Here is a 13,564-nt window from a genome sequence, read left to right on the forward strand (position 1 = left end):
TGTTGATATTGAAGTTGATGTCCCCAATCTTATTTTATGTTATTTTATCTTTCTCTTTCTTTTTGCACTCTGGCATGGTTTTATTTCAGGACCAAGACTATTAAGTGGTGCTTACCTTAAGTGATGTAGTGCTCACTGGATATTTTATTCGATATTATTTTTGTACTGTTTTGGTATTTCAATTTCTTTTTTCCTGTCCTCTCTAAAACTGAGAGACTCTAGGACTACACCCATTTTCGGCTTATTTGATTTTTACCCCATTTTATTGCTTTTTCTTTCTTCAAACAAAACCACATAACTTGAACTATCTAGTTCCCCCTCTCAAACAGAGGGAGAAATAAGGGAGAGTACCAGGACCAACCAGATATATGATCACTAAGTAGTAAGCTAGACACAGAGGGCTTCTTCTAGCAGCCCGGGGAGTGAGGGTGAGGGATAGGGGATGCAGGAGGGGAATGGAGGTGGAGGGAGGGCAAATTTGGTGATGGGAATTCCCCTGATTCAATGTTAATATGTACCGAAAATACTACTGTGAACGATATGTAAGCCAATATGGTCAAAATAAAAATTATATATTAACAATGCTAAATAATTTCCCCAATACATATATATATATTGAATATATATAAATATATATTAAATATATTGTATAATGAGTAATACAATATGTAGAATAAAAATAAAAAATATAAAGTCCATGTGTTGGATGAGGCTACCCAGGCACAATGTTTATAACCCTTTAGGCCAATGGGTCTGATGAAGCAGGGTAGTAGTAATGGAGAAAAATACAAAGGCAGGAAAGGTATTCATTGGTGTCAGCTTGCTTTATTTTCTCATGGCCTTTCTCTGCCATGTGCAGCCTCTGCGGCATGTCTGCCTACCTTCCATGTCTTTCACTGATGAGCTCTCCCTGACCTGTGCTCCTAAGCCATGTCTCCTCTTTCTTCTGCTGCCTATCTCATGTGTCTTCTACCTCTCCGAAAGCCAGCACTTTTTCTTTATAATCCAGAACCCCACTGACCCATTCAAGGTAGGGGAAGACCCTATAATCCAGATGTGGTTTTACATACCAAAATAAGAGGTTAGGGAAATAGGAAGTTGGGGAAGGGCCTTTGTTAGGTTACTGCCTAGGTTCAATATATGATATAATATTTTTTATATGAATATATATCAATATATCCATTTGAAATTTCTTTGTGCATATATACTAGCATCTGAGTGGCTTGGGAAGATGGAAATTGATGAGAAGGACTGAAGAGTCTCTCTATGCACCAACAGACTTAAGAAACGGTGCTGGGTAGCAGGGAAACCTGTGTGGGTGTCAGGATTAGGAAACTGGCTGGGGGAGAGTCTGTAAACAGCATTCGTCACATTTGATTGGAGGAAACAGAGGGGCTCTTTCTCTCCTCAGCTGTTCTAGATTATATCCCTGGCACTACATATACTTTCTCAAGCAACACCAGAAGTGACCTCAGAGTACAGTGACAATAGTGTGACCTCAAAACAAAGCTACAACACAAAGATTTTGTTGTAGGGAGATGGTGATATAGTAGAGTGGGCATGACATCTGTTTGGCACTATCAATCCCTGTCACCCTTTGTGCCCCCTGAGTTCAGGACCAGAAGCAAGCCCTGAGCAACATTAAGTGTGGCCCCAAAACAAAAAACAACAAAAATAAAAAGATTTTGTAACTAACTTTTCTTAAAGCAGTTTGAATTATGTGTATGACATCAAAGCTCTGAATTATAACATTACAAGTAAACACTTTCATTATAACGTTGTTCTATAGCTCAGATTCAGAAAGAACTTAAATATTGATCACTAGGTGAATGCATAAATAAATCATGGAATATTTACAATAAAATCACCTCATACACTGTATCTCCAATCCCAGGTGAACGAGTCTGAATCAGGGTTGCACAAGAACTAATACAGACCAGGGTGAGGGAGTCTTCTACCTAGTCTGGCAGTCTTCTATCTAGTATAGAGCTCCTGCTGCCTGCCAGAACTGCTGTTTTATTGAGTACAAAGATCACCCCAAGATGGGGCAGTAAACCCACCCAGGTTCACAAGTAAGACAATCTTTGTTTTGGGTGAAATCAAGTTGTAAACAAACAGATACAAAGAAACCGGTCATATACATTTTTTTTAGGTAAAGTAAGGTATAACCCAACAATGCACATAAAGAAAAACTGCTGAGCACTAAAAAGCAATGAACTTGGACGGAATCACTCAACAAAATGATGTGAAAGCAGAGATGGGGTTTCAAACCACTGTAACTTCATGTCTCCATCTAGAGAAAAACTGCTTTCCAGTGATAGTTGCTTTTGGTTGGGTGAACAGAGGGTTATGAGTATTAGGAAACTAATTGGAATGACATGGGTAAATATGCTCTTTTTTTTTTCTAAATCTGGCTCCACACTCAGAAATAACTCCTGGCAGGCCTGGAGGACCATATAGGCTGTGGGGAATCAAACTAGGATAGTCTTCAGGCAAGGCAAATGCCCTACTTGCTGTGCTATCAATCTGGCCCAATATGTTCTCTTTACTATTGCCCAAACTGTGTGCTGCTCAGGCATTATTCCTCTATTCACATTCAGGGATCACTTCTGATGGGACTGGGGGGATCATTGTGGTGCTGGGATCATACTCAAGTCTGCCTTGTGCGAAGCAAGCAATTTAGCTACTGTACTATCAATAAATGGCTGCAGTAAATGCTCTATTTATGAGGGTTTATGGTTACACTGATATTTGTATTTATTAAAACTGATTAAACCACACATCCAAGATAGGTCATATCTCCTACATAAACTATGCTTCAGTTAAAAGAATGAGAAAGGAAACAATAAAGTTGACATACTATTAATCATTATAAAAAGCTTAAAAATTCTCTAGGGCTTAATATAATGTCTTCAAGACCAGTTGTGGGCTCGTTTAAGAGATGTTTACATGAAGATTATTTACATGTCTTTTGTAAGCCCTCTGTGGGTAAGTTGTTTAGTCATGCTGTCACATATTGCTATGAATATCTGAAGGAATTTATCATATATTTATACTTAATTTTTGGGAAGAAAAATGACAGTAAGTACATAGCTTTAAAAAAGCTAACATGAGTTAGGTTTTCATTTTGGGGGGTATGTCTAAGCTAGGTTTCTCATTCTATTAAAGCTCCTTTCCATACTCATGGTCTCACACTTGAGATTTCTTCTTTACTTCTTTCCTTTAATTCACCTCCTGCCTTTTAGGCATGCCCACCTGGAAAAGTCACCTTGTCTTCTTCAACCTCCATAGAATATGTTACCTATTGTTGGATGTTTGAGAATTTCATCAACCTAATATGCCACACCTGCCATAAAGTTTTGAGTTATATTTATGCCACAGGCTAAACTTTGAACTTTACTAGGCTATTAACTATAGCAGACTTCATTTTCATACTCTGAAAATTGACCTGGCAAGTATATTGAATTATTCCTAACATCTATAAGCATTGCTTGCTAGTCCTATACCAATATGCATCTATCAGAGATATTGATAGATATCCTCAGTACAGATAAATAGACATAATAATTAAAATATATAGTACAAGATAGAAATATTATACCTAAATTTTTACAAAAATTACTGTTTAGTTCTATATAGGTGTCACTGTGTGGTGAAACCTTATCTCTAGAATATGTACACTCTCTAGGTAGAGAAAAGATGTAGTTTTTCAGCTATGATTTACTTTTCACGATAACTTGGTACATAATACAATTTTGAGTACTGCAGTATTTGGTGGCATCTCTTATGCTCATTGAAAGCTGAAATGACTTTCCCTTGAAGTTGTGTAGAAGCCTGACTAAATGAGACCAATGTGGGCCAGAGAGATAGCACAGAGGTAAGGCACTTGCCTTGCATGTTGCTTGATCCCTGGCACAGCGTATGTTTTTCTGAGCACAACCAGGAATGATACCTGTACATAATGCCAGGATTAACCCTGAGTGTGACCCCCCACAAAAAGAAATAGGACAATGAATGGTTCTGAATTTGTGATTCTTTTCAAGTAACCAATTGATAATTATTCAGATGGCTAATGCATATCACTCATATCTTAGTCAATTCAGTTACATAGAAGCAGTTAAAAGTTTATCACTATTAGTAACTCCAAAAGACTTAAAAAGAATCCAGAAATATGTACTTTTAAGCAAGATTATAGCAGTTGGACATTTGCCTATCTTTTTGAAGAAAGTTTTCGCTTCTGTGGTCAACTTTCCCCCAGGAATGTGTTTTGAAATCTGGTTTCTATAATATGCTTAGAAAAATCTTTAAGGTATGCCTTCTTTTTCCATTCATGTTCTGTGAAATATTGACAGCATACAGTTTTATTTCTCAGTCTGTGACTTGGCACTGAGAAAATTCTTCTGTTTTTGTTTCCACCTTGTGATTGCTTCCACATTGTTTATCATTAGCACTTGTGTCCCTAATGACCACTTGAGACTAAATTTTGTGTGACCTTTGTTTCAGGGAAAAAAATCAAACTCATTTCCAAATTGAATTCATGACATTCAGAGGGGAATGTTTTCAACTTTGTAAGAAAATCCATGCAAAATCATAGGCTTGAAGGGTTTCCTGTGCTCTATCACTAAGAAGACCAACATGTTTTTTGTTTAGCGTTTCATTATGTCTACAGCTCTTTATAAGCTTCAGAGCCATACTTGATTACTTGACTAAAGCTCTAGTGAATTATTTTTTATTAGGTTTTGTTGAAAAACAAAAGGATTATACCATTTAATGAAAAATAAATTTTAGTTTAAAATGTAAATCTGATGGGGCCGGAAGATAGCACAGTGGTAGGATGTTTGCCTTGCACATAGCCAACCCAGGACGAACCCGGGTTTGATTCCTGGCATTCCATATAGTCCACCAGGCTTACCAGGAGCCATTTCTGAGTCAGAGCCAGGAGTAAACCTTGAGCACTGCTAGGTGTGACCCCAAAAACAAAAATAAATAAATAAATAAATTTAAATATGACATTGTTTGGGGCTGTGGAGATCATCCAGGGTACATGCCTTGCATGTGCCTCATGTAGTTTGGCTTCCCTGGATATCATGACTTCCTGAACATGACTTGGTATAACCCTGGAGTGGCCATGAAGACTGCCCAGGCATTGCTACGTAGCTCCAATATCAGGAGATTAGGTAGCACCTAGTAGTTCTGCTTCCTCAGGCCTTAGTAGTGAGGTCCTCTAGCAGCCAGGCCAGGAGAATCTTGGAGAGTCACATGTGATCATCCTGAGCACTGTTTGGTAGCTTGTCTGCTCCCTCCCACTGAATAAAGCAGTGATTGGGATAGTCAGCAAGACATGAATGATTCCTTGGTAAACTTCTACCTTTTCTGTAAGTAAATCTGAATAAACTTCAAAACAAAATACAAAATGATTCATTCAAGAAAGGATCTGACCCAGGTTGCAAGTGAATGTGCTTGAAAAATGAGGAGAGAGCACTAATTTGCCTTCCCAGAAAGATGTACCCATTTACCTGTAATATTAGTGCCTTACTCCACTTATCAACTGGACCATCTCTTCTGGATACTAATATCATGAAATAAAATTGTATTTTTATCCTTTGGTATCTCAAGAGCAGCATTTATAAGGACATGAGCAGTTGCTCTCTTGAGCTGAGTGTATGAATTCAAACCTATTTGTTCCCATAATTTTAGAGGAAGAAAAAATAGTGCTAAGTTTGAGCTAATACCTCACTATTAAATGGAATTATGTATACTTGAGGGATACTCAAGGTATCAAGGACAGTTCTTGGTGGGACTTGACTTACCAGAATAATATTTCAGTACTAAGGAATGATGCTAAAGTTGAGCATCACCAGGGCCAAACTCAGGGATCACGTGGTGCCAGGGACAGCATTCAAGGTCCATGCATCTACTGTGTTTTTTATTTATTTTATAGTTACAAAGTTGTTCATGACTGAATTTCAGTCATACAATGTGCTACACTCTTTAGCAGTGCTCATTTTCCACCATCAATGTTTCCAGTTTCCCTTCCACCCTCTTCCCTGTCCTTTTCTGTTCCTTTTTTCCCTTTTAGACCATATGTCAACCCAATTCTTTGAACTATTTCCCTTCTAATAATATTTATTTTTTGTGAGACATGATAGACATTTTTCCTTTTTTTTTTTACAAACATAATTGTAATTTGATTTCAGTCATACAAAGAAAACCCCCTTCACTAGTGCAACATTCCCATCACCAACACCCCCTATTTTCCTTCTCCCCCACTTCCTGCCTGCATTTGAGACAGGCATTCGACTTCTCCTACTCATTAACATCCTAATAATATTTTAATAACATTTTAATTATTTTATTTTAATATTTTAAATAATTATTTTAAATAAATGCTTAAACATTTATTTATTTATTTATGAATAATTTTTATTTGAATTATTTAATAGGTCCCCTTCCTGGATCATATTTTCCATAAAATATTGTGTCATCTGAGTCTCCAAACCAGAACAAATCCTTTATTTCTACTAGAGTAAAGGCCTCTAACTTTCTGGACTGTTTCTGAATTGGTTTGTCTGATGACTGGACTTGGGCTCCATACCTTTGTCTGCCATATCCTTGTAAGGATCCTGTATTCTTCTCACTGTTTCTCATGAGGTGACATCCTTTTGTCAAGCACTGATGATGTTGGCACTGATCACTTGCAGAAGGTGATTTTGATTGTTTTTTTTTTTCTTTACATATTATAGGGGTTTTGGGAAAAGATACATGAAATCTATGGAAATAAGAATTTCTTATACCCTAGTTTCACACAATATTTTTATACTCATTTTTATATCCTAGTTTCAGCGTCCATTTTTTTTCTTTGTCTGAAAATGATCATTCTTTAAATGGTTGCCAATAGTGTCTTCATATTCACTGATGTCTTCTACATTTGCAAGTTGTAGAGGTAGGCTTTTTCTCAATGATTAATTTACTTGTTTTTTTGGTGTGGATTCCTGGACTCATATTTTTATCCAGTGAGATATCATTTGCCACTTTCATTGATGGCCAAGCACATTGCCTCAGGATTAGATAGGAAAAGCTGCAGAAATTTGTTTTCTGAAAACATATAACTTCATATTTTTGGTATAACAAGGTGTTTCAGAAACATTGTATACTTTCTAGCCCTGCCTTCATCTTACTCTTTGAGAAAACTTGCTCTTTTGTATTAAAAAGTCAATATGTTCATAGATGGGAACAGCATTGCAACATGAAGTTGTGGTATTTTTGCTTCAAAATCCTCTCAGATAACAGAGAAATGATATTTGAGTATATGATTACAAGCAGTGGGGGACACTCCTGGCAGAGCTTGGGGCTTAACTTTGGCTCAGTGCTTAAGGATCACTCTCCACACACATCGGGAACCATATAGAGTGCTGGAGATCAAACTTTGGCCAGCTGTCTGCAAAGAAAGCACCTGCCTGCTGTACTATGGATCTGGCATTTCAGACATATTTTAAAGTACTCACTTTTATTTTTGTATTCTTCTATTTGTCAATCTATCTTTTGATCCAATTCATACATCAGCACTGGTAAATTCTAACCGAACACTATACAACTCGTTCTTGCTATATCTTTTTCAACTTTCAGGCAGTGAAGAGTATCTTTTTAAAACACTTTTTCATTTTTATTGGTCCATATTAGTCTCTTAGGCCTCCAATGGGCATAACTAACAAATCATTTCTTTCATATCAGCTAAATTATTAATTCTTGATAAAAATACTTCTCCTTTAACTTCTCTATCCCTTTAAACACACAGCCACAAAACTTTCACATTCATAACACACTGACAACTGAATGGTTCAGAAAATACTTTTAAACTTTAGGGAAAATATCATTATGAAGATATGATTTGAATTAGGGGAATGATCTTCAATTTATGAAAAAGTCATAGGTTTAGTTATACAGTGATTATTTATTATTTTCAGAATATAATTTTTGTTATATAATATTATTAGGTAATAATAAGAAAGCTCATTATTTCTTATTAAGACTTGTTTATAAGATTATTTATGATATCTCTTTAAATAAATAAAATAATCTGAATTTAGTACTGATTTTTGCAACTCTTGAAAAAAATATGTTCAAAGCTACCAGGATTTCACAAAACCAATTTTTGCTTTTTATAAAAGCATATAAGGGCACAAGAGATTCAGAAGATTCAGAGAAGATAAAAGCAAAATCAACAAAGGTTTGAAAGGCATTTGCTTAAGAGAAATGACTGTATTCAAATAACTAAGTCAGGCATTTACATTATCAGAGAACACTGCTTCTATATTTATGGAAAATAATGTACTGAAAACAGATTTGCTAAACAGCACATGGCAGTGCTATATTGTTGTCCAAATCTAAGGTACTGCTTTGTGAAAAATTTTCTCCCCAGCTATGACTTAATACTATTTCCCCATGATAGTGCTACTGTTCAATGGTTCATTTGCTCCATTTTTGTGCTCCACTTTCTGCATTTCTATTCCAGACCATGTAAGAAATATGCTTCTTATTAGTAAAGCATTATGGTCAATCTTTGTTGTCCTAGGGCTTATATCATAATTGTGAGAACGTTTAAGTTGTGATACCAACCTATCTCGACATACTTATGCACCCATTATCCATATATTTACTTTACAAGATTCTTTGCTAAATGATGAAATAGAAAGAGGGGTTGGAGTGAGAAAGAGTGAGTGAGTGAGAGCATTTTGATTACTGGAGAAGTACAAGTAACTTGAGGATTTCAATGGACTCTTAAAACCTATTCATGTCTGCCAGTATGCCAATGTTCCTGCTTCAAGCCATTGGACTCTGTTTAGCTTTCAGAAAGACCAACAATTAGGGCATGGAAACTTTATACCTGACAACTCAGTTCATTCATTTATAGAACATAATAGATCCTTGGAATGTTTGGACTGAACTTTGAACAAATAGTTAGTGACCTCAAAGATATATTGCTTCCAGGCCAATTTAAAATCTTTGGGGTTGGTGATTTATATGTGGAGAGTGTCACTCATTCCCTAGTGAATCAGCTCAGCAGACACTCCCAAGTTTGCAGCTCAATGGAGTGACCACATTTGCTTCTGCTTGTTATAGTGACCATTATTGGGGAAAAGTAGAAGCTTACTGGTATTTTTGTATTTCTCTATTTGTGAAAATCTTCTTGCCATTGCATGTTGAGGTTATGGGTTCAACATTATAATACTTGCTCTACTCATAGTTCCAGTCAAATTTTTGAATAGTTGAATTGTAGTTACATTGGAATTGTTGATAATTTGTGATGCTCCCTTCTAATTAATGGTTAATGGTTTTAATCTCCCTTTACCTCCCTCCCTCCTTCTCTTCCTTCCTTCCTTCCTTCCTTCCTTCCTTCCTTCCTTCCTTCCTTCCTTCCTTCCTTCCTTCCTTCCTTCCTTCCTTCCTTCCTTCCTTCCTTCCTTCCTTCCTTCTTCTCCCTCCTTCCTTCCTTCTTCTCCCTCCTTCCTTCCTTCCCTTTCATTTTCTTGTGTATTAAGAAGGCTCTTGTTCTCAAACCTCCATTTTAATTGTTTATGGAGGGGCAAACCAGCTATGCTCAGGGCTTACCCTTGGCTGTGTACTCAAAGATCACTCCTGGTGTGTTGAGGCTTGAATCTGGGATGGCCACATGCCAGGCAGTGTTCTAAAATGGGTTAATTCTCTAGCCACCTCCCCACCAACCTGTGGTATGACTTTTCAGACTTTCACATTTTCAATCCCCAACTTCATTCTCACAGCTTGATATTTCCTTTAGCTGAATCAGTCATAAAATATATAATTCAGTGTTTTTTTAAATCAAGTATAGTCTTTTAAATTAGGTCAGTGCTCTTATCTGTGCTTTTGTTTGGTTATTACCTTAGCTTTTATTTTTATTGCCATTTTCAGTTGAGGCAGTACTTAACTTGGCTATAATATATAATAATAGTGAGAAAGACAAGTTGTAAGTCAGATCTGAAACTGAGCACTAGTAGTATCAACTTCCCCTGTTTCTTGTATATATGAAAAGAAATAATCACTACAGTGCTCATCCCAAGTCAAGCACACAGTTAGAATAAATAAATATTGTAAAATGAAATCTACTAAGCAAAGATCTCTGACTTATAAGTACAAGGTATCTAATAGAGCCTGGGACATAGCAAATACTCAATAACGACACATCTGTTCTTGCCGTTGTTCTAGTCATCTTGCTCTAATCCTTCTCTCAATGTTTTGGAAATTAAAGATAAACAATAATTTTATAAAACATGTAATAAAGGATCTGATGCTAATAAGTGATTTAACTAGAATTATTAGGGTTAGAATTAGGCAAATGTTTAATCTACTGCAATGTTCTTGGGAAAATGTCTTCAGGAAGGCTAAAGTTTTCTGTTTTATTCTTCTCAGGCATCCTGTTCTCCCTGGTGGTGATGCTATATGTTATCTGGGTCCAGGCAGTGGCAGACATGGAAAGCTACAAAAACATGAAAATGAAAGACTGCATGGATTTCACCCCATCTGTTCTATATGGCTGGTCATTCTTCCTGGCTCCAGCAGGAATATTTTTTTCTTTGTTAGCTGGTTTACTATTTCTAGTTATTGGACGACATATTCAGATACATCACTAGTCTGACTATTGCCAGTGTATTCTCTTGAGTGATTTGAAAACGAAGCATATGCTTTCATTTTGTTTCAGTGATGCCAGTGTAAAACTAGTTGATATAACTATTTGGTTGCTCTTGGAAATAACCATTTTCTTTGCAATTTTCTATAACTCAACAATCTTCGCCTTGATCCAGACATCAGCATGTTTCCATCTTATCTAAGTGCTTGAAAAGATCCTTGTTTTCTAGAGAGAAAATAAATAAAGCTTCTTTTTATTGAACTCCAATGCATGAAAATTCTGAGGGCCTAATAATAGCATAATGCCACAACCTTGATGAAATCAAGATTTTTTTTTAAAACCCACCATCTTGGCATTCATATCCACTGCTATTTTAAAAAACTTGAGGGGAAAATAATTAGTCATGGAAAAAATTTATAGTATAATTTACTCTATAATTTTTCTTATCCATACACACATTTACTGACTCCTATGAATAATTTAGTTATTATTTAAAAATAGAGAGCAATTGTTCTTGCTGTAGGAGTCACAAACTCATCAGTTAAATTAGGTCACTGTAAAAATTAAGAACAAGCACTTATTTATTCCACATACCAGCAGTGGTTTGGTTACTTAATTTTATTTAATTGTACCTTTCTTTTACATATATTTGGATGTAGCAAATATGTACACCAAACTACACATTACACAGATTGGTTTTTATTAACTTAAAGTGATTCAGTTATATATGGGATATGTTGAAAATATTTTAAAAAAACAAGCACCTTAGCTTAGTACAAAATTCTATTTGATATTGAAAAAATTGCCATTTAAAACTTATGTCGTTAATATGTCCAATATGTGAAAATTTATTGACGAAATGTGCTTTTAATAGGTCTTAGCTACAAACTTTCAAAATACTTCCATATGAGGATGATAATAGCCTTGCTTTATTAAAATCTCTGAAATATTAACTTTTCCAAGATTTTACGAACTGCAGTTCTTCTGATCATTTGCTTCCATTCACTATTGTCCCTTGATTTCTTCATCTTTCAAACAGGTAGATAAACAATTATAGGTTTCTTCCTTCAGAAAAAAATATTTTGCTGAGTAGTGGGGAGAATTCTTTATTATTTTCTATTACAGATATTTTGCATATCAAAGATGTTGTTTGGCAATAATTTTGATTGAAATCAAATCCATCTGAGAAGCCTTAGTTGTATTTGCATTTTGGAAGCCTTTGACATGGGGGAATTCGGGGTGAGAGAGGAACAGTTCAGTTTGTTCTCTTTGTTCCGGGAGCAGCATTTTGCTCCACAGCTGTTGTGAAGGCACAGCTCAGAGGAGAACCAACAGTGACCACCTAGATAATGCTATGGAAGAGAGTATGTTTTCCATCCAGCTGTTCCTATCAGAGATTCACTGGGCCTTCTTGATTTGCCTCCCGTGGTTTACAAAGTTGTTCATTATAGAATTGTTTCAGAAATTTAATATTCCAACATCAATCCTCTCACCAGAATGGCCTTCTTTCCACTGTTATGAAGGAATAGCAAAGGTCTGAGGTATCTGCAGAACCAAGAGGACAGTTTCATGTTTAATGACAAGGCTGACCTGTAATAAAACTGTAACAACAACAATGCTTCAGGGGTTAACTGGTTCCTCAAGTCATCGCAATTATATCATTAATAATTTTGTGATTGATACTTTCCTGGGTCTTTTTCTGTTTCCTTTTTATATTGCTTCATTTATTTCCTTGCTTTTGGCTTGATTATTAAACATAATGATGGGTTCTGTTATGCATATTGACTGTGATATTAAGTTATGGCATGCCATTAAGTTTTCCAGACGATGCTACATGTATTTGATTAGATCATGTCATCTGTAAATACAATTCCTTTTTGTAGAATTTTGGAATGGAGCCTTTTTCTGCTGTGTTATATGTCATTTAAATTTAACATTCAAGCTGCTTTTAGTAACGATGTGAATATTTATAAATTTCAGATGGTAACCCTCACTTTCTAGAATAGCCTTGCAGATATCATATATTTATCACACGGCAATTAGCTGAATGTCTGATTGTGCTACACTTTTACATAGATCCACACTTTGGAACTATTTCATAGCTGTAATGCATCATTCGCATTAATTAAAACACATTTCTCAACCCACTTACCAGCAACCCACAGAAGGAATGAAGGTGAGTCTATTTGCTGCAAAGAGCAAAATATAGTTTAATCTGATATATTCTTAACATAAATTTTTTTCTGACACAGAATAGAGTTTGAATTCTCTTTTTGATGTTTTGATTACTTTACAGAGGTATCCAAATGAAGTGTTAAAATTTACTTTGCATCATAAATTATCAGTTTAACAAATAAGACATATTTTTTGCTAAATTTTTAGAAGAATAAAATAAGGGCAATGAATACCTTTTGGAATTTGGAGAAGACTAATTTTTCAGCTTTTCTTTGTCCAGTAGGTTTTGTTCAGTCAGGAGGCAGCTAGAACAAACACTGAAACTGGCAGAAAAAATAAGAGATCTGAAGGATGGTGTTTGATTTGGGACCTGAGGATTAGATTTAAATATATTTGCATATTTGTGATATGTTATTATTGGTCATTGGTTACTTCATGACTCCTTTGTAACAAACTGAATTTGAAGAGTACATTTAATTATAAGGCTTATGATGGAAGTGTCAGTATTTGTTTCTACCTACAGATGCCTGTGTGTTATATACTTATATATAATGAGTATAATAACGAGAAAAATTATTGGGTATAATAAAGAGAAAAAGTAGATAGTGGAAATATATATCTGAGATGTGATAATTTAAAAAAATCATCTCTCAGAGAACAGTCATATAGTTGTTTTCTTAGTGTCACTTCAGCTGTTTTCCTTAGTGACTGTGTGTGTATCTAGTTCAAAGCATAATTGGTTTATAG

At 35.5% G+C, this 13,564-nt stretch overlaps 1 protein-coding gene across 1 annotated transcript in view; it reads left to right on the plus strand.

The window, feature by feature from the left end:
* TMEM182 (transmembrane protein 182) overlaps positions 1 to 10,646 on the plus strand; it is a 59,475-nt gene extending 48,829 nt beyond the window's left edge. Inside the window, exon 5 of the mRNA XM_049784945.1 lies at positions 10,426 to 10,646. Coding sequence (XP_049640902.1) covers positions 10,426 to 10,646 — 221 coding nt within the window. The remainder of the gene's footprint in view (positions 1 to 10,425) is intronic.
* Positions 10,647 to 13,564: the final 2,918 nt, after the last annotated feature.

This window comes from Suncus etruscus, chromosome 12 (genome assembly GCF_024139225.1).
Source record: "Suncus etruscus isolate mSunEtr1 chromosome 12, mSunEtr1.pri.cur, whole genome shotgun sequence".
Lineage (NCBI taxonomy): Eukaryota > Metazoa > Chordata > Mammalia > Eulipotyphla > Soricidae > Suncus > Suncus etruscus.